General features: G+C 44.5%; 1 protein-coding gene across 1 annotated transcript in view; it reads left to right on the forward strand.

Annotated features, from left to right (window-relative positions):
• LOC124264237 (solute carrier family 25 member 35-like) overlaps nt 1–3,921 on the forward strand; it is a 29,515-nt gene extending 25,594 nt beyond the window's left edge. Inside the window, 2 exon segments of the mRNA XM_046698973.1 lie at nt 3,522–3,610; nt 3,612–3,921. Of these exon segments, the coding sequence (XP_046554929.1) occupies nt 3,522–3,610; nt 3,612–3,921 (399 nt within the window).
• The last annotated feature ends 22,668 nt before the right edge of the window (nt 3,922–26,589 follow it).

Consider the following 26,589-nt stretch of genomic DNA (forward strand, 5'->3'; position numbering starts at 1 on the left):
GAAAATCTCACTTCCATGGGCCAAACTTTCTTTAAGCCCATAGGCGGGCTTAGGTATTTTAATATCGGTCTAAATTAGTCGAATTAAGTCACAATGAGTTAAATTTTGTGTGGTGATACTTCTAAACATGCTTTCATTCATTTACAACCTTCAAACTTGAAAAAGCATGATTTTGGAGCAAAGTAGAAAATCTCAGCCCATGGGCCAATGTTTTTCCATGGGCAGATCTTTTAATATCGGTCTAAATTAGTGAATTAAGTCACAATGAGTTAAATTTTGTGTGGTGATACTTATAAACGTGCTTTCATTCATTTTACAACCTTCAAACTTGAAAAACCCATGATTTTGAGCAAACATAGAAAATCTGGCCATGGGCCATGTTTTCTCATCCATGGTAAAAGATATTTAATATCGGTCTAAAGTGGCGAATTAAGTCACAATGAGTTAAATTTTTGTGTGGTGATACTTATAAGCGTGCTTTCATTCATTTTACAACCTTTAAACTTGAAAAAGCATGATTTTGAGCAAAAGTAGAAAATCTCGCCCATGGGCCAAATGTTTTTCGCCCATGGTGAGATATTTAAATATCGGTCTAAACTAGTCGAATTAAGTCACAATGAGTTAATTTTGTGTGGTGATACTTCTAAACATGCTTTCATTCATTTTCAACCTCCAAAACATGAAGTCTGAGCTGAAATTAAACATTCTCGCCATGGGCGGCCATGGGCAATTGATTGTTCGCCCATGGCCCGCCCATGGGCGAGGTAGTTTAAATTTTGAGTTTTCGAGAAAATATTTTTTCATTTTTTCATCCTTAGCATATATTCATGACAACTGCATATTTAATTTTGTCAGATCCTTTGTCAGAAAGCGGCCACAGGGCGGAGAGTTTCTGGACTTTTGTGAGTCCAGAATTAAATTGTGACGTGTTCATTGCTTTTCTTTGTTGCCTGAAAGTGAAAGTATATTCCAGATCCAGTACTCACAGGGAAAGAAACCTTTCAAAATATCCCACTAGACCACAGTACCAGTGAGTGGACAATAATTAGTGGTCCTGTCTGTACTTCACTGGTCCAAAATAACATTCATAGATTTATTTAACTATCAATACAAAACTCAGTGGCCACCAGGACTACTGCAAACTTATTATTTAGTGGTCCTGATGAATTTTTACTACCCAGGGACCACAGGACCAGTGTAAATTTCACACACAGTACTCAACTAGTCACACATAATGACCACCTGATTCTGATCAGTGTGGACCAATGTGTATCTGTGCCATACACCAACATCATACACCATGTCAGGTCCCTGCTGCAGTGTAGTGGGTAGAGCCAGTGATATAACATCTTTGTCATACACCAACATCATACACCATGTCAGTTCCCTGCTGCAGTGTATTGGGTAGAGCCAGTGATATAACATCTTTATCATACACCATGTCAGATCCCCGCTGTGGTGTGGTGGGTAGACCCAGTGATATAACACATCTTTATCATACACCATGTCAGATCCCCGCTGTGGTGTAGTGGGTAGACCCAGTGATATAACATCTTTATCATACACCATGTCAGATCCCCGCTGTGATGTGGTGGGTAGACCCAGTGATATAACACATCTTTATCATACACCATGTCAGATCCCCGCTGTGGTGTAGTGGGTAGACCCAGTGATATAACTCATCTTTATCATACACCATGTCAGATCCCCGCTGTGGTGTGGTGGGTAGACCCAGTGATATAACACATCTTTATCATACACCATGTCAGATCTCCGCTGTGGTGTAGTGGGTAGACCCAATGATATAACACATCTTTATCATACACCATGTCAGATTTCCGCTGTGGTGTAGTGGGTAGAGCCAATGAAACACATTTTTATCATACACCAACCTCATACACCATGTCAGATCCCTGCTGTGGTGTAGTGGGTAGAGCCAAATATATAAAACAGTAGGCGTGACCACAGAAGAGTCTATGAAGGTGTATCCACTACACCACAGCGGGGATCTGACATGGTGTATGATAAAAATGTGGTACACCTATACACCCATACCATACACCTGTATGTATGTCATACACAATGTGACACACCTGTTATATATCCATGTCACACACAGTGTCAAACACCTATGTTATTTATCCATGTCATACACATTGTCACACACCTATGTCATACACAATGTCACACACCTGTTATATATCCATGTCATACACAGTGTGACACCTATGTTATATATCAATGTCATGCACAATGTCACACAACTATGTTATATATCCATGTCACACACAGTGTCACACAGTATGTTATATATCCATGTCATACACAATGTCACACACCTGTTATATATCCATGTCATACACAATGTCACACACCTGTTATATATCCATGACATACACAATGTGACACCTATGTTATATATCCATGTCACACACCTGTTATACATCCATGTCATACACAATGTCACACACCTATGTTATATATCCATGTCATACACAATGTGACACCTATGTTATATATCCATGTCACACACCTGTTATACATCCATGTCATACACAATGTCACACACCTATGTTATATATCCATGTCATACACCTGTGTTATAGACCCATGTTATACAATGTGACACACTTATGTTATTTAACCATGTCATACACACATTATATATCCATGTCATACACAATGTGACACACCTGCAGTGTTCACGAATAGTGTCTGACCGTCTGACAAATCCGGCAGATTCGACAACGGTCCGATAGAAGTCTACAACCTGCCGGCCCCAGTGTTTGACTGTATATTTCACATTGACTTTGACTGAAGTTGTTATATGTGACATATGACACTTGTTTGCTGTTTATAAATCTTATGCCTGTTAATAATTTCAATGCCAATTATGTTAAATCTGAAATGTGTGTTTAATGTTATTCCATGGGTCCTGTGAACCTTCAATGGGTCAGACAGACATCTGAAACTTACAGGACCCAATGTCCTGTTACTTTGAAACACTATTCGTAAACACTGACCTGTTATATATCCATGTCATATACACTGTCACACACATGTTATATATCCATGTAATACAATGTGACACACCTATGTTATTTAACCATGTCATACACACATTATATATCCATGTCATACACAATGTGACACACCTGTGATATATCCATGTCATATACACTGTCACACACATGTTATATATCCATTTCCTACACTGCAATACATTACTACTTGTGGCCCTGGTCATGAATAGATATGTCTGTCATGCACCATGTAGTACACCTTTAATATGTGATATGCTTATGTTATGTCTCCCCAATGTCTTACCCTAGTGTACTACTTTAATTCTATTCAAAGGGCAGGAACTCTGTGAAGTAGTTTCAGTGTTCACCCAGCTGGATATATATATATGTATAACTGAATCTGAATATTATCTGAATATTATTGTTTAAAAGTAATATAACCATTGCTGAGCGCTTCACTTCCTCAACTGATTAACACATTTGTAATCAACATTTCAGTGGTTTCCTAAAGACAGCTGGATGAATGCTCTCGTGGCCAGCATGGCCAGCGGTATAATTGTCACCTGCTTCATGACACCGCTCGATGTCGGACGACCGACTCTATAACCAAGGTGTGGATGCACGTGGAAAGGGCTTGCTGTACTCTGGCGTGTCTGATTGCCTCGTGAAGATTCTCAGGAAGGAGGGTATCTGGGGGTTCTACAAAGGCTGGGGGGCAAGCTACTTTCGACTCGGGCCCCATACAGTCATCAGTCTTGTGCTGTGGGGCGAGGTGCGCATCAAACTCTACTCCATTTGGAAGCGACCTCAAAAAAGACAAGAAGGGAACGCATTCAGAGCTGATACACGCGTAGTAGCTGTATGTTGCCTGTGTTTGTCAAGAAGGGAATGTACTTGAGCTGAAACACACATGTAGTAGCAGTATATTGCCTGTCTTTGTCAAGAAGGAATGTACCAGAGCTGATACACGTCAAGAAGGGAAGTAGTAGCTGTACATTGCCTGTGTCTTTGTCAAGAAGGAATGTACCAGAGCTGATACACACGATACGTAGTAGCTGTATGTTGCCTGTGTTTGTCAAGAAGGAATGTACCAGAGCTGATACACACGCAGAGTAGTAGCTGTATATTGCCTGTCTTTGTCAAGAAGGGAACGTACCAGAGCTGAAACACACATGTAGTAGCAGTATATTGCCTGTGTTTGTCAAGAAGGGAATGTACCAGAGCTGATACACACGTGTAGTAGCTGTATATTGCCTGTCTTTGTCAAGAAGGGAACGTACCAGAGCTGAAACACACATGTAGTAGCAGTATATTGCCTGTCTTTGTCAAGAAGGGAATGTACCAGAGCTGAAACACACATGTAGTAGCAGTATATTGCCTGTGTTTGTCAAGAAGGGAATGTACCAGAGCTGATACACACGTGTAGTAGCTGTATATTGCCTGTCTTTGTCAAGAAGGGAACGTACCAGAGCTGAAACACACATGTAGTAGCAGTATATTGCCTGTCTTTGTCAAGAAGGAATGTACCAGAGCTGATACACACGTGTAGTAGCTGTATATTGCCTGTCTTTGTCAAGAAGGAACGTACCAGAGCTGAAACACATGTGTAGTAGCTGTATGTTGCCTGTCTTTGTCAAGAAGGGAATGTACCAGAGCTGAAACACACATGTAGTAGCAGTATATTGCCTGTGTTTGTCAAGAAGGGAATGTACCAGAGCTGATACACACGTGTAGTAGCTGTACATTGCCTGTCTTTGTCAAGAAGGGAACGCGCATCAGAGCTGAAACACACGCGTGTAGTAGCTGTATATTGCCTGTCTTTGTCAAGAAGGAACGTGCTCAGAGCTGAAACACACGTGTAGTAGCTGTATGTTGCCTGTCTTTGTCAAGAAGGGAACGTATCAGAGCTGATACACACGTGCAGTAGCAGTATATTGCCTGTGTTTGTCAAGAAGGGAATGTACCAGAGCTGATACACACGTGTAGTAGCTGTATATTGCCTGTGTTTGTCAAGAAGGGAACGTACCAGAGCTGATACACGTGTGTAGTAGCTGTATGTTGCCTGTCTTTGTCAAGAAGGAACGCACTCAGAGCTGATACACGGTGTAGTAGCTGCATGTTGCCTGTGTTTGTCAAGAAGGGAATGTACCAGAGCTGATACACACGCGTAGGTGTAGCTGTACATTGCCTGTGTTTGTCAAGAAGGGAATGTACCAGAGCTGATACACGGTGTAGCAGCAGCATATTGCCTTTCAGGAGAAGGGGAACCACCACCAAGTATAGTTGTGTATTGTCTCCTCGTGTGTATGCCAACCAAATATAAGGTTGGTTACTAGTATACCCCAAATGGCTGTGCCCCTGCCTACCTCATGGGGAAGGTTGATGACAACCAGATGTGTCTGTGTTTTGCAGATTCAAGCAAACAAGGGGAGAATAACATTCAAATGTATCCTTTTGAGAAAATTTGACAGTGTTCATAAGTAACTTTATATTGCCAATCCTCACCGTGAAAGGATGACCATGGATCAGGGAGGCTGATCAGGACAGTGGACTCTGCCCCAGTGTGGGGTACCTTCCTCACAAATCATTGTTCTTCCTGAGATGCAGGTCTCGCTATGAGGGTCTTGTGATGAGGGACGTGTGATGAGGGGGCTTGTGATGAGGGTCTTGTGATGAGGGTCTTGTGACGCAGGGTCTTGTGATGAGGGTCTTGTGATGAGGATCTCGTGATGAGGGTCTTGTGATGAGGGCCTCCTGATGAGGGCCTGTGGATGAGGGTCTTGTGATGAGGGCCTCCTGATGAGGGTCTCGGGCCTCGTGGATGAGGGTGTTGTGATGAGGGCCTCGTGGATGAGGGCCTCGCGGATAAGGGTCTTGTGATGAGGGTCCCGTGGATGAGGGCCTCGTGGATGAGGGTCTTGTGATGAGGGCCTCGTGTGTACTACCTGATGGTGATGGATAATTAACAGCGGACCACCTTAGTCACTGTATCAGTGAAGGTTTACAGTGGGCCATGAAATCCAAATTTCTAAAACCAGTATCTGTTTGTTTCATAGTTTCATTGTTTTTGATTACAGTTTGAAAATAGTATGTTTGTGCATTTCATTTTATTGTAATGTTGAGTTTTGAGTGGACTTGTTAGCAAAGAAGTATGTTTGAATTGACTAGTTGGCAAGGACTGATGTATGAATTTTACTGGTTGGTAAAGACTGATGATGGAGTTGACGAGCTCACTAAGACTGATGATTGAAAGGAGTAGTTGCCAAAGACTGATGTTTGAGTTGACTAGTTGCCAAAGACTGATGATTGAAAAGAGTAGTTGGCAAAGACTGATGATTGAATGGGCTAGTTGCCAAAGACTTATATGTTTGAGTTTACTAATTATAAAGGACTGATATATGCTATTGTGTGTTGTGTGCAGTGACCTGACAGTCAGAAGGGTGAGTGAAAATGTCATGTATCATAACATTGGAGTGTGTGGACGCTTGAGGTCAACAATTTCTCAGGTGACCCTGGATTAAAAAGATATAACCCTGAAGGACCCTGGTATTGTCACTACATAATGTTGCCAGTGAGGATGGATGAGAATATCAGCAGCTAAAGTGCAAATTGATTAGGATCCTTGTGATTATGATATAAATGATGGGGAATGTTCAGGAACATTATTCCGGTGGCACCACCAGGTGATGGTGATCAAGGATGTCTGAACCCTGTCACCATGGCAGCTAACATTTGCCTTATGGGTGTTGTAATTCAACAGATTTCCACCAGATCACAAATATGAAGCAATAGATAATAATCTATTGATGCATGAATACTGTTCAAACACTGATAATCTCAAGGACACATCATAACTTTATACATCACTTGACAGATGTATTACATTGATGTGAGTGTATGATGATATATTGAAAACAAGAGTGTATTTTAATAAGCAAGAAAGCACCCAAATGTGTCATTTGTGAAAATATAAATACAGGCTATTGTGGGAAAGAAGTTGTACTTCTGTCAATAAATTTTGTTACTTGTATCAAGTGTTGCTGTTTCTCTCAACTTGTCTTGCCACTTCTGTTGATGAGTGTTGCCTCCTCTGTTGACAAGTCTGGTTAATTCTGTTGATGAGTGTTGCCTCCTCTGTTGACAAGTCATGTTACTTCTGTTGATGAGTGTTGCCTCCTTTGTTGACAAGTCATGTTACTTCTGTTGATGAGTGTTGCCTCCTCTGTTGACCAGTCATGTTACTTCTGTTGATGAGTGTTGCCTCCTCTGTTGACAAGTCATGTTACTTCTGTTGATGAGTGTTGCCTCCTCTGTTGACAAGTCATGTTACTTCTGTTGATGAGTGTTGCCTCCTCTGTTGACAAGTCATGTTACTTCTGTTGATGAGTGTTGCCTCCTTTGTTGACAAGTCATGTTACTTCTGTTGATGAATGTTGCCTCCATGTTGACAAGTCATTTTACTTCTGTTGATGAATGATGCCTCCTCTGTTGACAAGTCTGGTTACTTCTGTTGATGAGTGTTGCCTCCTCTGTTGACCAGTCATGTTACTTCTGTTGATGAGTGTTGCCTCCTCTGTTGACAAGTCATGTTACTTCTGTTGATGAATGTGGCCTCCATGTTGACAAGTCATGTTACTTCTGTTGATGAATGATGCCTCCTCTGTTGACAAGTCTGGTTACTTCTGTTGATGAGTGTTGCCTCCATGTTGACAAGTCATGTTACTTCTGTTGATGAGTGTTGCCTCCTCTGTTGACCAGTCATGTTACTTCTGTTGATGAATGATGCCTCCTCTGTTGACAAGTCTGGTTACTTCTGTTGATGAGTGTTGCCTCCTCTGTTGACCAGTCATGTTACTTCTGTTGATGAGTGTTGCCTCCTCTGTTGACAAGTCATGTTACTTCTGTTGATGAGTGTTGCCTCCTCTGTTGACAAGTCTGGTTACTTCTGTTGATGAGTGTTGCCTCCTCTGTTGACAAGTCATGTTACTTCTGTTGATGAATGTGGCCTCCATGTTGACAAGTCATGTTACTTCTGTTGATGAATGATGCCTCCTCTGTTGACAAGTCTGGTTACTTCTGTTGATGAGTGTTGCCTCCATGTTGACAAGTCATGTTACTTCTGTTGATGAGTGTTGCCTCCTCTGTTGACCAGTCATGTTACTTCTGTTGATGAGTGTTGCCTCCTCTGTTGACAAGTCATGTTACCTCTGTTGATGAATGTTGCCTCCTCTGTTGACAAGTCTGGTGACTTCTGTTGATGAATGTTACCTCCTCTGTTGACAAGTCTGGTGACTTCTGTTGATGAATGTTGCCTCCTCTGTTGACAAGTCATGTTACTTCTGTTGATGAGTGTTGCCTCCATGTTGACAAGTCATGTTACTTCTGTTGATGAATGTTGCCTCCTCTGTTGACAAGTCTGGTTAATTCTGTAGATGAGTGTTGCCTCCTCTGTTGACAAGTCATGTTACTTCTGTTGATGAATGTTGCCTCCTCTGTTGACAAGTCTGGTTACTTCTGTTGATGAGTGATGCCTCCTCTGTTGACAAGTCTTGTTACTTCTGTTGATGAGTGTTGCCTCCTCTGTTGACAAGTCTGGTTACTTCTGTAGATGAGTGTTGCCTCCTCTGTTGACAAGTCATGTTACTTCTGTTGATGAGTGTTGCCTCCATGTTGACAAGTCATGTTACTTCTGTTGATGAGTGTTGCCTCCTCTGTTGACACAAGTCATGTTACTTCTGTTGATGAGTGTTGCCTCCTCTGTTGACAAGTCTGGTTACTTGCTGTTGATGAGCTGCTGCCTCCTCTGTTGACAAGTCTGGTTACTTCTGTTGATGAGTGATGCCTCCTCTGTTGACAAGTCTGGTTACTTCTGTTGATGAATGTTGCCTCCATGTTGACAAGTCTGGTTACTTTGTTGATGAGTGTTGCCTCCTCTCTCTACAAGTCTGGTTTCTTCTGTTGATGAATGTTGCCTCCTCTGTTGACAAGTCTGGTTACTTCTGTTGATGAATGCTGCCTCCCTCTGTTGACAAGTCTGGTTACTTCTGTTGATGAATGTTGCCTCCTCTGTTGACAAGTCATGTTACTTCTGTTGATGAATGTTGCCTCCTCTCTTGACAAGTCATGTTACTTCTGTTGATGAGTGTTGCCTACTCTGTTGACAAGTCATGTTACTTCTGTTGATGAGTGTTGCCTCCTCTGTTGACAAGTCATGTTACTTCTGTTGATGAGTGTTGCCTCCTCTGTTGACAAGTCATGTTACTTCTGTTGATGAATGTTGCCTCCTCTCTTGACAAGTCATGTTACTTCTCTGTTGATGAGTGTTGCCTTCTCTGTTGACAAGTCATGTTACTTCTGTTGATGAGTGTTGCCTCCTCTGTTGACAAGTCATGTTACTTCTGTTGATGAATGTTGCCTCCTCTGTTGACAAGTCATGTGCTTTGTTGATGAATGTTGCCTCCTCTGTTGACAAGTCATGTTACTTCTGTTGATGAGTGATGCCTCCATGTTGACAAGTCTGGTTACTTCTGTTGATGAATGTTGCCTCCTCTCTTGACAAGTCATGTTACTACTGTTGATGAGTGTTGCCTACTCTGTTGACAAGTCATGTTACTTCTGTTGATGAGTGATGCCTCCATGTTGACAAGTCATGTTACTTCTGTTGATGAATGTTGCCTCCTCTGTTGACAAGTCATGTTACTTCTGTTGATGAGTGTTGCCTCCTCTGTTGACAAGTCATGTTACTTCTGTTGATGAGTGTTGCCTACTCTGTTGACAAGTCATGTTACTTCTGTTGATGAATGTTGCCTCCTCTGTTGACAAGTGTAGCTACTTTTATTGAGGAGTGTTTGTAGATAATCGAGTGTGGACCAGACAATCAACAACATGGGCATCAATTTATGCAATGGCCATACGATGACATGTGTCAACCAAGTTGGCTAACCTGATCACCTGATCCCCTTAGCCGCCTCTGACGACAAGCAGGGGTTACTGAAGACCAGTTCTAACAGGTTCTACACGTGTATCTGAGCATAGGGACATTAGTTCATAAATAATAGTAATTCCAAGTTGCAGGTAGGAATTTCTATGTTTCACCTGATTTGTTTCTGATAAAATGTAGATAAGCAGGGCTTCTTGATCAGAAGAAGGACATGAACCCAGCTCTTTTACCTGTGACACATCATCAGGAGCGATGGGGTAGCCTAGTGGTTAAAAGCATTGGCTCTTTCACCGAAGACCCGACCGGTTCGATTCCCCACGTGGGTACAATATGTGAAGCCCATTTTCTGGTGTCCCCCACCATGATATTGCTGGAATATTGCTAAAAGCGGCGAAAAACCATACTCACTCACTCACTCACTCACTCACTCACTCACTCACTCACTCACTCACTCACTCACTCACTCACTCACTCACTCACTCACTCACTCACTCACTCACTCACTCACTCACTCACTCACTCACTCACTCACTCACTCACTCACTCACTGTGACACATCAGCCACGGATGTCAGGTTCAACTAATTAAGGCACCTGGATGATGTCATGCAGCCATAAGTAGTGGCTCATATGAACAGACCAACCAATCAACATGAAGCACTAATCACTGTGAGAATTCATACATTTGCAGATCTTCCCACTCTCTTCCTGGGCGATGGGGGTAGCCTAGTGGTTAAAGCCTCCGCTCAACAGGCTGAAGGTCCGGGTTCGATTCCCCACATGGGTACAATGTGTGAAACTCACTCCACTCTCTTTCCCTCTCCTTCCCTCCCTTCCAGAACAATCCTGATTCCCAGTCTAAACCAGCACTACCCTCTAATGGCGTTAGGCGTTCATACTTTGAAGAAACGTCCGTTTATTGTGATCAATGTAGACCCAAATGCACATCAAATTGTTGAAAACCCTGCAGCCGAGCGAGAGTTTCTTTTCAATGTGGAAACAATTTCTGTGACGTGTATCGAAACATTGTGATGAAAACAGTAATAAGAAGCATGCGCTACCTCTGTTTGCAACCTCTTCCTTGAACGGGCTGTACCTGGGCCCACGACGTGACTTAAACAGTGACACCGCCGATGTTTGTTTCTTTGTTGTGTAACGGGCGGTGGGGGTAGTCTAGTGGTTAAAGCGTTGGCTCGTCACGCCGAAGACCTGGGTTCGAATCCCCACATGGTACAATGAGTGAAACCCATTTCTGGTATCCCCGCCGTGATATTGCTGGAATATTGCTAAAAGCGGCGTAAAACCAAACTCAGTCAGTCAGTTGTTGTGTAACACTGCGCTCAGCAATATTCCAGCTGTATGGCGGCGGTCTGTAAATAATCCAGTCTGGACCAGACAATAATACAGTGATCAACAGCATGAGCATCGAGCTACATCAAACGATGACATGTCTCAACCAAGTCACCCAATGCCGTTTGTCACCTCTTACCACAATCATGGGTTGCTGAAGACCAATTCTAACCCGGATCTTCACGGGTCCCGTTTATGTAGGTCAGGGCTGAATATGCGGATTTGTTAATACCATGCATGGAGTCAAACTTGAGCAATACTGTCATCTAGCCATTGTCTCTTGGTATTGGATAACAGCCAGTTTTAGGTCAGCATTCACCCGATTCATGTCTTCAAGGTATCTGTAATTAGGGCCAGGATTCATCACAAGGTGGATACAATGTGACCTCCAACATGTATGACTTATTTGAATAATTGACAAACATGTATTGAACATTTTCAAGGCCTAAAGCTTGTTTGGATGCTTATTGAGGATTGTTGTCTCACAAGCACAGCGTCACCCATGTTACATGTTTACAAGTAGATTCCAACGAAGATCCAAACGTATATTTAAAACTAGCTGGAATAGAACTCAATATCACACTTAAACAGACTTGAAAACAAACTAGTTGGGGATGAACTAACCCCTCCTTGATGTATATATACCTGCGACTTCCTGCGTGAAAACCTTGTTTGCCTAAATGAACCTTATGAGTGAGCGAATCACCATAAGTTAAAAGTAGGAGATCTGTAATAACTGATCCACTTTCTGCTCATCTAAATAGGAGTCAAAATGTCCCCTGACACTCATTGCTTAAGGTAATCCAACAGAACCAACGCCTCAAACTCTCAAAATCACCACTGACAGTATTTTTAATTACATCGGATATCAAAGTTCCCTTCTCATTGATAAACACAAGTAGAACCCTCCCTATTCTCAGCAGGTCTTTAAGTTGCTTTAAGTTTCAGTTACTAAGGTTTCAAATCTGCAGGCTTGACAAACTGGTCAACAGAGAGTCTAGCAATAGGTACGGGAAACTGAAGTCCGTCAGCGTTACCCCTAGATGTACCTTGCAACAATATGCGTGTCTAGCTACCGGTAAAGGATGCGTGTCTAGCAATAGGTAAGGGTAAGTCCTCCAGTGTTACCCCCAGATGTACCTTGCAACAATATGCGTGTCTAGCTACCGGTATAGGATGCGTGTCTAGCAATAGGTAAGGGTAAGTCCTCCAGTGTTACCCCTAGATGTACCTTGCAACAATATGCGTGTCTAGCTACCGGTATAGGATGCGTGTCTCAAAAATAATAGGTAAGGGTAAGACCTCCAGTGTTACCCTAGATGAACCTTTGCAACAATACGCGTGTCTAGCTACCGGTAAAAGATGCGTGTCTAGCAATAGGTAAGGGTAAGTCCTCCAGTGTTACCCCTAGATGTACCTTTGCAACAATATGCGTGTCTAGCTACCGGTATAGGATGCGTGTCTAGCAATAGGTAAGGGTAAGTCCTCCAGTGTTACTCCTAGATGTACCTTGCAACAATATGCGTGTCCAGCTACCGGTAAAGGATGCGTGTCTAGCAATAGGTAAGGGTACGTCCTCCAGTGTTACCCCTAGATGTACCTTGCAACAATATGCGTGTCTAGCTACCGGTAAAGGATGCGTGTCTAGCAATAGGTAAGGGTAAGTCCTCCAGTGTTACCCCTAGATGTACCTTGCAACAATATGCGTGTCTAGCTACCGGTAAAGGATGCGTGTCTAGCAATAGGTAAGCGGTAAGTCCTCCAGTGTTACCCTAGATGTACCTTTGCAACAATATGCGTGTCTAGCTACCGGTATAGGATGCGTGTCTAGCAATAGGTAAGGGTAAGTCCTCCAGCGTTACCTCTAGATGTACCTTGCAATAATATGCGTGTCTAGCTACCGGTAAAGGATGCGTTTCTAGCAATAGGTAAGGGTAAGTCCTCCAGTGTTACCCCTAGATGTACCTTGCAACAATATGCGTGTCTAGCTACCGGTAAAGGATGCGTGTCTAGCAATAGGTAAGGGTAAGTCCTCCAGTGTTACCCCCAGTTGTACCTTGCAACAATATGCGTGTCTAGCTACCGGTAAAGGATGCGTGTCTAGCAATAGGTAAGGGTAAGTCCTCCAGCGTTACCTCTAGATGTACCTTGCAACAATATGCGCCTAGCTACCGGTATAGGATGCGTGTCTAGCAATAGGTAAGGGTAAGTCCTCCAGTGTTACCCCCAGATGTACCTTGCAACAATATGCGTGTCTAGCTACCGGTAAAGGATGCGTGTCTAGCAATAGGTAAGGGTAAGTCCTCTAGCGTTACCTCTAGATGTACCTTGCAACAATATGCGTGTCTAGCTACCGGTAAAGGATGCGTGTCCAGCAATAGGTAAGGGTTCGTCCTCCAGCGTTACCTCTAGATGTACCTTGCAACAATATGCGTCTAGCTACCGGTAAAAAGATGCGTGTCTAGCAATAGGTAAGGGCAAGTCCTCCAGTGTTACCCCTAGATGTACCTTTGCAACAATATACGTGTCTAGCTACCGGTAAAGGATGCGTCTAGCAATAGGTAAGGGTAAGTCCTCCAGTGTTACCCCTAGATGTACCTTGCAACAATATGCGTGTCTAGCTACCGGTAAAGGATGCGTGTCTAGCAATAGGTAAGGGTAAGTCCTCCAGTGTTACCCCTAGATGTACCTTGCAACAATATGCGTGTCTAGCTACCGGTAAAAGATGCGTGTCTAGCAATAGGTAAGGGTAAGTCCTCCAGTGTTACCCCTAGATGTACCTTGCAACAATATGCGTGTCTAGCTACCGGTATAGGATGCGTGTCTAGCAATAGGTAAGGGTAAGTCATCCAGTGTTACCCCTAGATGTACCTTGCAACAATATGCGTGTCTAGCTACCGGTAAAAGATGCGTGTCTAGCAATAGGTAAGGGTAAGACCTCCAGTGTTACCCCTAGATGTACCTTGCAACAATATGCGTGTCTAGCTACCGGTATAGGATGCGTGTCTAGCAATAGGTAAGGGGGTAAGTCATCCAGTGTTACCCCCTAGATGTACCTTGCAACAATATGCGTGTCTAGCTACCGGTAAAGGATGCGTGTCTAGCAATAGGTAAGGGTAAGTCCTCCAGTGTTACCCCTAGATGTACCTTGCAACAATATGCGTGTCTAGCTACCGGTAAAGGATGCATGTCTAGCAATAGGTAAGGGTAAGTCCTCCAGTGTTACCCCTAGATGTACCTTGCAACAATATGCGTGTCTAGCTACCGGTAAAGGATGCGTGTCTAGCAATAGGTAAGGGTAAGTCCTCCAGCGTTACCTCTAGATGTACCTTGCAACAATATGCGTGCCTAGCTACCGGTATAGGATGCGTGTCTAGCAATAGGTAAGGGTAAGTCCTCCAGTGTTACCCCTAGATGTACCTTGCAACAATATGCGTGTCTAGCTACCGGTAAAGGATGCGTGTCTAGCAATAGGTAAGGGTAAGTCCTCTAGCGTTACCTCTAGATGTACCTTGCAACAATATGCGTGTCTAGCTACCGGTAAAGGATGCGTGTCTAGCAATAGGTAAGGGTTCGTCCTCCAGCGTTACCTCTAGATGTACCTTGCAACAATATGCGTGTCTAGCTACCGGTAAAAGATGCGTGTCTAGCAATAGGTAAGGGTAAGTCCTCCAGTGTTACCCCTAGATGTACCTTGCAACAATATGCGTGTCTAGCTACCGGTAAAGGATGCGTGTCTAGCAATAGGTAAGGGTAAGTCCTCCAGTGTTACCCCTAGATGTACCTTGCAACAATATGCGTGTCTAGCTACCGGTAAAGGATGCATGTCTAGCAATAGGTAAGGGTACGTCCTCCAGTGTTACCCCTAGATGTACCTTGCAACAATATGCGTGTCTAGCTACCGGTAAAAGATGCGTGTCTAGCAATAGGTAAGGGTAAGACCTCCAGTGTTACCCCTAGATGTACCTTGCAACAATATGCGTGTCTAGCTACCGGTATAGGATGCGTGTCTAGCAATAGGTAAGGGTAAGTCCTCCAGTGTTACCCCTAGATGTACCTTGCAACAATATGCGTTTCTAGCTACCGGTAAAGGATGCGTGTCTAGCAATAGGTAAGGGTAAGTCCTCCAGTGTTACCCCTGGATGTACCTTGCAACAATATGCGTGTCTAGCTACCGGTAAAGGATGCATGTCTAGCAATAGGTAAGGGTAAGTCCTCCAGTGTTACCCCTAGATGTACCTTGCAACAATATGCGTGTCTAGCTACCGGTAAAGGATGCGTGTCTAGCAATAGGTAAGGGTAAGTCCTCCAGCGTTACCTCTAGATGTACCTTGCAATAATATGCGTGTCTAGCTACCGGTAAAAGATGCGTGTCTAGCAATAGGTAAGGGTAACTCCTCCAGTGTTACCCCTAGATGTACCTTGCAATAATATGCGTGTCTAGCTACCGGTAAAGGATGCGTGTCTAGCAATAGGTAAGGGTAAGTCCTTCAGTGTTACCCCTAGATGCAACAGTATGGCCCAATACCCCTGTCATCGTCATTTTCAAAATGTAAGGCAAAACTTTCCCCATGAATTTCAAGGAAGGGAGAAACAAGTCTAATCCGCTTTAAATATCCAATGATCGATCACCTGTTGAGTGAGAGAGAGTGCATGCTGGGAAGCATTTTAAGTCCGCTTAATTTCTTGATCAGCTTGAAATTCTAATAGCTTTATCTGAAATTCCTTCTCTTCTATTATTTTTTTCTATCCGCGTATTTTTTTCTATCTCTCTTTCTTACATTAATTCTAATACAAGGTCGCTTTTTAAAGCTGATTTTCATTTTTTCACAAGCCATTTTGTCTTACAAATTCAAGTACTTAATGAAAGTAAAATCAAACATCAATAATTTATTCCTCAAACAGATATACGTGCACGTGGTTGACATTTCCTTGAGTTTGGTTCTAAATGTTTGGCCCATTCGATCAGTTCGTATTGAGCACCGAGAGACTTGCCCTATAGAAGGTACTATACAAACTCCTCCGCTCTGCTCCTCAGAGTGATTGTTGGCATCATACGTTATTAGACAATGAAACACTCATGGAAAATCTTTTACCAACAATTTTATGATACAATTTTTTATCATTAATATTTTCTCCGGCCTGTCCCATCTTCTGTTACAGGTTCATTTCCTAATCGAAAAATCTCTAAAATAATTCAGCGTGAAACAGACAAACAGCAGAGACATGTCAGCAATAGTGCTACAACCACCTGACGGGTATCTCTACCACCCCACCCTCCAACCCACCCCCTGTGCCAACCCCAGACAAACAGCAGAGACATGTCAGCAATAGTGCTACAACCTCCTGACGGGTATCTCTCCCAATCCACCCCCACCCCACCCCTGTGGCAACCCCAGACAAACAGCAGAGACATGTCAGCAATAGTGCTACAACCTCCTGACGGGTATCTCTCCCACCCCACCCCCACCCCACCCCTGTGCCAACCCCAGACAAACAGCAGAGACATGTCAGCAATAGTGCTACAACCTCCTGACGGGTATCTCTCCCACCCCATACCCCACCCCACCCCTGTGCCAACCCCAGACAAACAGCAGAGACATGTCAGCAATAGTGCTACAACCACCAGACGGGTATCTCTCCCACCCCATACCCTCCACCCCACCCCTGTGCCAACCCCAGACAAACAGCAGAGACATGTCAGCAATAGTGCTACAACCTCCAGACGGGTATCTCTCCCACCCCCACCCCACCCCTGTGCCAACCCCCAGACAAACAGCAGAGACATGTCAGCAATAGTGCTACAACCACCTGACGGGTATCTCTCCCACCCCACCCCCACCCCACCTCCCCCTGTGCCAACCCCAGACAAACAGCAGAGACATGTCAGCAATAGTGCTACAACCTCCAGACGGGTATCTCTCCCACCCCATACCCCACCCCACCCCCTGTGCCAACCCCAGACAAACAGCAGAGACATGTCAGCAATAGTGCTACAACCTCCAGACGGGTATCTCTCCCACCCCACACCCCATCCCCTGTGCCAACCCCAGACAAACAGCAGAGACATGTCAGCAATAGTGCTACAACCTCCTGACGAGTATCTCTCCCACCCCACCCCCACCCCACCCCTGTGCCAACCCCAGACAAGTTGTATGTGTAATTATTAGGCTGGATATTGCCCTGACTTTCATATTGCGATATATTGCAATAATTTAAGAGATATTGCAACACATATTGTGGTATATTGACTGGAAGGTTTCTGCCCAACTGTGTACATCATAAATTCATATTAGCTCAGTGAGTCATTCAGATTCCACTCTAATATAAACATGTTTTAACATGAACTATTGCAAAATGAAACAAAAACGTGATTTAGGTGAACTACCTGAGCTTAAAATCTCATGTGACCTCCAATAACTGAGCTCCTCGACTATAATGTCATTATATAGTCCTACAAAATTTATAAGACCTCGGCCTTTATGATAAATTGATAACATATGTCCCATTATGAAACAAACAAAAATGACAAAATACTGTGAATTGTGAAATGGTCATTTAGATCCAGTGTCAAAATAGAAAATTGTCCATTTGAGGCGCCTTAATTCCTCCAAAATGTCAAATATGAAATAAAAGTATATTTGGCACTTTCAAAGCTGGGTCGGTGGGTAGCCTAGTGGTTAAAACGTTCGCTCGTCACACCGAAGACCTGGGTTCGATTCCCCACATGGGTAAAATGCGTGAAGCCCATTTCTGGTGTCCCCCCGCCGTGATTTTTCTGGAATATTGCTAAAAGCGGCGTAAAACTAAACTCATTAACTCACTCACTTTCAGAGCTCATATTGCTATGGAAATAAAAGGCAGATAATTCAAAGGGAACTAACTCCGTATGACCCAACATATTGCAGAATCTTAACAATATCGCAATATTCGTATCGCGAGATACTGTTCCGGTATATACCGGTTACTGGTAATATTGCACAGCCCTAGTAATTATCAGCTGTTTCAATCATTTTCGTTGTGTTTTTCAGTTGGAAATACTATTGTTAACGAGCCTATACAACCTATCCACGTTGTTCCTTTGCAGCAAACACGAGTCGCAATGGATGTCCTCCATCCTTTCATCTTATTTTGATGTGGGGATGTTTGTATGTATCAATTTCGCCATAGCATATTTTTGTGGAAATACAATGTACTAACAGTAGTGGTCTATACCACCTTTTCATGTTTGTTTTTGTGTAAATACAACTATTTCTTGCTTTTGAACACACATTCGTTTGGGTTTTAAACACAAGTATTAAAGGCGTTAGTATTAGTATCTTAATTTGTATAAAAAAATTGTCATAAATGGCTATTACTGCACTTTTATCTTGATTTCAAGTGGCAGTACGAGTATTAATGGAATGTCATGCATCTACATGTTGTTTTGTGCGTAAATGCGACTATGAACAGCTTCGTGTGTTTTTTTGTTTTTATGTTTATGTACTGAGTTGAAAGTGTGTACTTTGCATACTGATTATTATGGGTTTATAACCACTTTTAGTATTATTTGGTGTAGTCTCACAATGAGTTGACGTTTTCAGCTTTCCATTATCTTTCCAGCTACACAAAAACTCTCACTCATAACATCCACCTTTCAAGTCTCAGGTCATTTTGTATGAAATCCCGTGACAAGAATTGTTGTTTTCAGCCACTTTCATGTTGGTTGCGAATAGGTGATTTATTTAAAACTTTTATTTTTACCAAAATATGGATTTTCATAACGGCAAGTTATGATTTAAGCTTTGAGTATTTTGTTTTGCACGTGAGTGTAGATTCCTTGAAAAGTGTCAGACTGTGGACTGATTGTACATTGTAGAACAGACAAAAAGAGGACAACTAGTTTACAGTTTGTGCCACAGCCTGGTAGTGTGACCTGGCACACTTTAGCCTGCAACCTGCCACCCTACAGCTCGTGACCTGAGCACCTACAGTACGTGACCAGAGAACCTACAGCTCGTGACCTGAGAACCTACAGCTCGTGACCTGAGCACCTACAGTACGTGACCAGAGAACCTACAGCTCGTGACCTGCCACCCTACAGCTCGTGACCTCAGCACTTACAGCACGTTACCAGAGGGCCTATAACTCGTGACTTGAGAACCGACAGCTCGTGACCTGAGCACCTACAGCTCGTGACCTGCCACCCTACAGCTCGTGACCTGAGCACCTACAGTACGTGACCAGAGAACCTACAGCTCGTGACCTGAGAACCTACAGCTCGTGACCTGAGCACCTACAGTACGTAACCAGAGAACCTACAGCTCGTGACCTGCCACCCTACAGCTCGTGACCTGAGCACTTACAGCACGTTACCAGAGGACCTATAACTCGTGACTTGAGAACCGACAGCTCGTGACCTGAGCACCTACAGCTCGTGACCTGCCACCCTACAGCTCGTGACCTGAGAACCTACAACTCGTGACCTGAGAACCTACAGGTCGTGACCTGAGAGCCTACAGCTCGTGACCTGAGCACCTACAGTACGTGACCAGAGAACCTACAGCTCGTGACCTCAGCACTTACAGCACGTTACCAGAGGACCTATGACTCGTGACTTGAGAACCGACAGCTCGGCACCTGAGAACCGACAGCTCGTGAACTGAGAACCTACAGCTAGTGACTTGCTACCCTACAGCTCGTGAACTGAGAACCTACAGCTAGTGACTTGCCACCCTACAGCTCGTGAACTGAGAACCTACAGCTAGTGACTTGCCACCCTACAGCTCGTGAACTGAGAACCTACAGCTAGTGACTTGCCACCCTACAGCTCGTGAACTGAGAACCTACAGCTAGTGACTTGCTACCCTACAGCTCGTGAACTGAGAACATACAGCTAGTGACTTGCTACCCTACAGCTCGTGAACTGAGAACCTACAGCTAGTGACTTGCTACCCTACAGCTCGTGAACTGAGAACCTACAGCTAGTGACTTGCCACCCTACAGCTCGTGAACTGAGAACCTACAGCTAGTGACTTGCCACCCTACAGCTCGTGAACTGAGAACCTACAGCTAGTGACTTGCTACCCTACAGCTCGTGAACTGAGAACCTACAGCTAGTGACTTGCTACCCTACAGCTCGTGAACTGAGAACCTACAGCTAGTGACTTGCTACCCTACAGCTCGTGAACTGAGAACCTACAGCTAGTGACTTGCCACCCTACAGCTCGTGAACTGAGAACCTACAGCTAGTGACTTGCTACCCTACAGCTCGTGAACTGAGAACCTACAGCTAGTGACTTGCCACCCTACAGCTCGTGAACTGAGAACCTACAGCTAGTGACATGCTACCCTACAGCTCGTGACCTAAGAACCTATAGAGTGTGACATGCCACCCTACAGGTCGTCACCTGAGAACCTACAGGTCGTGGCCTGAGGGTCGTGGCCTGAGAACCTGAGAACCTACAGCTCGTGGCCTGAGAACTTACAGCTCGTGACCTAAGAACCTGTAGCGTGTTACCTGCCACCCTATCGGTCGTCACCTGAGAACCTACAGCTCGTGACCTGAGAACCTACAGCTTGACACCTGCCATTCAACAGCTTGTAACCTGATAAACCAGATCCCACATCATGCTGTTCACTGCAAGTTTTGATTTAATTATTAACAGATGATTTACAAGTTAAACGTTGATCCTGCTTACTGTGGCGTGGAATATGACTCTTGTCCCTTCTACTTTACCAGACCCGTAGGCAGATTTCCAAAGCTCTGATCACAATTTCTCCACTTTTACCAGTCCTCAGAGACAATCCTCGACCGCTAACGTGGCTGGCGTGCTGATTGCTTGATGATGTGTTGCATCATGAAAATTCAAGTAAGAGACCTTTAAAAGCCTCTTCTGATCAGCGGAGAAAGCCATCTGTCACAGGCAATAAAGAAGGCTTGTGCAGACACAGTATTAGGAAATGGAAAAGGTCAAGCTTGTACGAAAAAGGTTGGATTGTTGACAATGCTAAGGAGTAATGAGGAATCCAGAGTGACAATCTAGCCATTAACGAAGGTCGTGGTTGGAATCTCTCTAGCGGATTTATGTCCCACGGGTAAAAATCGGAAATAATAGATAGAGTCCCAGATGATGGTTTGGGAAGGAGGACTGAATGGGACTAATATTGATTTCAAGAGATATACTTTTTGAGGCAAGGAGTCCGCGAGCCTGCTTGTGAGGACTTTTGTGTATGACTGTACGCAGCGTGATCCGGCCGTAGGTCTCTACATCCCATGAAGTGTGCAAGTGGGGTATACGAGGGGAAGGGGTTTGAAGGGGCCAGGGTTGTTTGGAAGGGAACTGGGGCGGAGACGGAGAATGAGTTAGTGCATGTTGTTTGACGCCGAAGGCAGCCATCGTCCACCATCACGGCATTATCATTCCATTATCACATTATCATTCCATTATCACATTATCACAATAATGGACGTGACAACGGGTAGACACGTCTAACACCAAGGGTACGATGACACGTGGGTCACTGCAGACATGTGACCCCAGGATTCCAAGAAGACTGGTCTGAGGAAGAGAGCAGGTAGGAAGGGTGGTAGGACTATAGGGCCACAAGTACATAAAGCCCTCAGACGAAACACCCCTAGGCTAAATGCCCCTATGACAAAAAAAACCCTCAATGGGTAGGGAAAAAGTTCCTCAACGAAATTATGTAATAGAATACCAACAAATCTTTTTGCAGCACATGAATTTATTCTCACATCAATATATTATTTAAAATATAATATAATATACGTTTAAACATTAGCAGCATGATGATGCAAATATAATAGCACATAACAGTTGATACAAGTCTGATATTGAGTCCTGCGAGACCACCTTTATTGTTCCATGATGCAGTGTGATAAAGTAGACTTGGCCATCTTAACCCCTTATATACAGGTGGGGAATGATGATTTGATAATACATAATTAATTGATGAGCTACTCCAAACATTAAACAAGGAATCAGGAAAGACTTAATTTTCTTTCATTTGTACTCAGCATATAAACACGTATCTCTGTAACACATGTAAAAGGCCATCGTAATAAACACCATCCTCACTGCCCTGTCCAACAACACCATCCTCACTGCCTTGTCCAACAACACCATCCTCACTGCCTTGTCCAACAACACCATCCTCACTGCCCTGTCCAACAACACCATGCTCACTGCCCTGTCCAACAACACCATGCTCACTGCCCTGTCCAACAACACCATCCTCACTGCCCTGTCCAACAACACCATGCTCACTGCCCTGTCCAACAACACCATGCTCACTGCCCTGTCCAACAACACCATGCTCACTGCCCTGTCCCTGTACAACACCATGCTCACTGCCCTGTCCAACAACACCATGCTCACTGCCCTGTCCAACAACACCATGCTCACTGCCCTGTCCAACAACACCATGCTCACTGCCCTGTCCAACAACACCATGCTCACTGCCCTGTCCAACAACACCATCCTCACTGCCCTGTCCAACAACACCATCCTCACTGCCTTGTCCAACAACACCATCCTCACTGCCTTGTCCAACAACACCATCCTCACTGCCCTGTCCAACAACACCATGCTCACTGCCCTGTCCAACAACACCATGCTCACTGCCCTGTCACCTGCCCTGTCCAACAACACCATGCTCACTGCCCTGTCCAACAACACCATGCTCACTGCCCTGTCCAACAACACCATGCTCACTGCCCTGTCCAACAACACCATGCTCACTGCCCTGTCCAACAACACCATCTTCACTGCCCTGTCCAACAACACCATCCTCACTGCCCTGTCCAACAACACCATGCTCACTGCCCTGTCCAACAACACCATGCTCACTGCCCTGTCCAACAACACCATGCTCACTGCCCTGTCCAACAACACCATGCTCACTGCCCTGTCCAACAACACCATGCTCACTGCCCTGTCCAACAACACCATGCTCACTGCCCTGTCCAACAACACCGTCCTCACTGCCCCGTCCAACAACACCATGCTCACTGCCCTGTCCAACAACACCATGCTCACTGCCCTGTCCAACAACACCATGCTCACTGCCCTGTCCAACAACACCGTCCTCACTGCCCTGTCCAACAACACCATGCTCACTGCCCGTCATGCTCACTGCCCTGTCCAACAACACCATGCTCACTGCCCTGTCCAACAACACCATGCTCACTGCCCTGTCCAACAACACCATGCTCACTGCCCTGTCCAACAACACCATGCTCACTGCCCTGTCCAACAACACCATCCTCACTGCCCTGTCCAACAACACCATGCTCACTGCCTGTCCAACAACACCATGCTCACTGCCCTGTCCAACAACACCATGCTCACTGCCCTGTCCAACAACACCATGCTCACTGCCCTGTCCAACAACACCATGCTCACTGCCCTGTCCAACAACACCATCCTCACTGCCCTGTCCAACAACACCATGCTCACTGCCCTGTCCAACAACACCATGTCACTGCCCTGTCCAACAACACCATGCTCACTGCCCTGTCTCACTGCCCTGTCCAACAACACCATGCTCACTGCCCTGTCCAACAACACCATGCCCTCACCCCTGTCCAACAACACCATGCTCACTGCCCTGTCCAACAACCATGCTCACTGCCCTGTCCAACAACACCATGCTCACTCCAACAACACCATGCTCCTGTGTCAACAACACCATGCTCACTGCCCTGTCCAACAACACCATGCTCACTGCCCTGTCCAACAACACCATCCTCACTGCCCTGTCCAACAACACCATGCTCACTGCCCTGTCCAACAACACCATGCTCACTGCCCTGTCCAACAACACCATGCTCACTGCCTTGTCCAACAACACCATGCTCACTGCCCTGTCCAACAACACCATGCTCACTGCCCTGTCCAACAACACCATGCTCACTGACAATTTAAGCCAATTCTCTGAAACAACATTTACCAGACTTCATTCCATTGTTAAAATAACAACATCGAGCCTGGGTACATATGGTTTTCACATATGCTACTTACCTTTATCCAGCCTCACGTAAGAATGTCGAGTTTTGATTGGTAATACCATGTACACCCGTCACGATCCGCGAGCAGGAAGTAAAAAAGTCATATTATCCCGCCACGCCTCGGTGACCACGCGAAGTGAGAAAAGCGTGCATCGCCAAGCCTTTAGTGACGTGCGCTGCATTGAGGTCAATCGATCAGCTGCTGTCAACATGGCATCTCACATAAATAAAAACAAGTCGATTCGATGCGTATTGTTTTCTTTTGATTTAGTAAAAACATTCGGCTAGATAAATGCGTTATCACATCGTGTCTCGGGAAATACGGGGTTTTATCAGTCCCGAGTAAGGTTGTATTCCCGGAGCCTCCGCCTCCGATTCCGGGGCCTCCGCCTCCGATTCCCCGAGCCTCCGCCTCCGATTCCCCGAGCCTCCGGCTCCGGCTCGGGGAATACAACCTTACTCGGCACTGATAAAACCCCGTATTTCCCGAGACACGATGTGATAACTTATAGTAACAACTGTCAGCAGTGGGGGGAATTACTTGTTTGAGTGGCATTTAGAAGTTGGTGTGATGAACAACGAGGAGAGTTCTATGGATATGCAACTTCTTGAATGTAATATGAGCGACGTTTCGGTGTAGCTATGACAGTGGGAGGAATTGCTCGGAAAACATCATGTTATCACCTGTCAACTCAAAGTCAACTCAAAGGGTGTTTTATCCTATGGGTGGAATTTTGCAAGGGCTTTTTGTCACGGGGGTATTTAGCTACCTACTGAAGCAGCAAACAAATACATGAAAACAGTGACACTCTAGAACATATACCTAAACCAACGATATTTTCCACCCTTACCTAACAAGAGAAGAGGTTGTACTATGTCCAATACATAGTAACCAGACATCAGGGATTAAAACCTCTATATTACCATAGTATCAACGTTTCGGGGAGGATCCAAATACTATTCTGTTGCATGAGAAACGTAAATGGATCTACACCGAAACTATGACAGTAAAACACAGTCATTGTAATCCAAACGTTGTGTCCACTTTTACATCAGCCAAAACAAATGTCCAAGCTGTCAGTTACAGATATCACATGTGCTGAACTTGTTGCTATGAATTCACATAGAATGAATTCACATTGTCTAATGTCGGGTGGGGGGTGGGGTGGGGTGGGGTGAGGTGGGGAAAATATTCCTCGTGATTTGCATCCATTATATAACCTGCATCGACCTGCTGACCGAGAGCACATTTTGTGAGATTGTACACGTATGTAGGAAACTCAATAACATGTTTGTATCTGACCAGGAAGTGGGGATGACAACACGAGGTTCAGTTTACAGACTTCACAACGCCTACATGTACAAGAGGATAGAAGGGAGTGCGTGAATGTTGGTTTATGTGATTATATGTTAAAAAAATTCATTCAATGTATGGAATATTAGTCAAATACAACATACCAATAAAATTCAATGTAATAAGTCATTGTGTACAGTATCAGCTCCTATATCAATTTTAAGAGCCATCAGAAGGTTGGTAGTATAACCTCTTTGCAGCGAAGACCTTAGTGACTTAAACACCCTAGAATTCAAATATACCTGAAACTTCTTGTGAACACAGCACAGCTTCTACTCTTCTTTTGAACCTGATCATCTTGACATGATAATTATCATATCAATACATGCGGCCTGTCGGGAACCGGGATAATCATACAGAAAATGTTGTACTGTAGGTGTTTACATAGGATTAATTGAGTACAACTCGTAATCATATGTGGCGCTGTGTGGTCAGTTGAAGTTAAGCAACGTTGGACGCGGACAACGCCGGTAAAGATTATCTTCCAGCTATGTGTTGTGGACCCAACGTCCAGTCATCTAACGACCAGAATCCGGTTTCCTCCACTACCGGAATGGTTTAAACAGCGTTTATCCCCTGGTGTAAAATTAACTCTGTCGTCTAATGTGTATTTAAATTAGTGTTGGACATCATCAGCGGACTTAATCTGATCGATTGTTCACTATCCTGGTCCGCTACCTACAACAATCACCTTGAAGATTACCCACAGAATAGGTCAATGTACTGAACACCACAGTCATTGGAAAAGCGTCGGCGTTATTCAAGTGAACGAGTATGGTTTTACGCCGCTGTTAGAACTATTCCAGCAATATTATGGCGAGGGGGCTCAGTCTGGCTGTCTGTGTGCCCCCTCTGTGTGTGTGTGTGTGTGTGTGTGAGAGAGTGCGTGCGTGCGTGTGTTTTGCCCGTGAGAG

Source organism: Haliotis rubra, unplaced genomic scaffold (genome assembly GCF_003918875.1).
Source record: "Haliotis rubra isolate DU_JTF1 unplaced genomic scaffold, ASM391887v1 Scf915, whole genome shotgun sequence".
NCBI classification, from domain to species: domain Eukaryota; kingdom Metazoa; phylum Mollusca; class Gastropoda; order Lepetellida; family Haliotidae; genus Haliotis; species Haliotis rubra.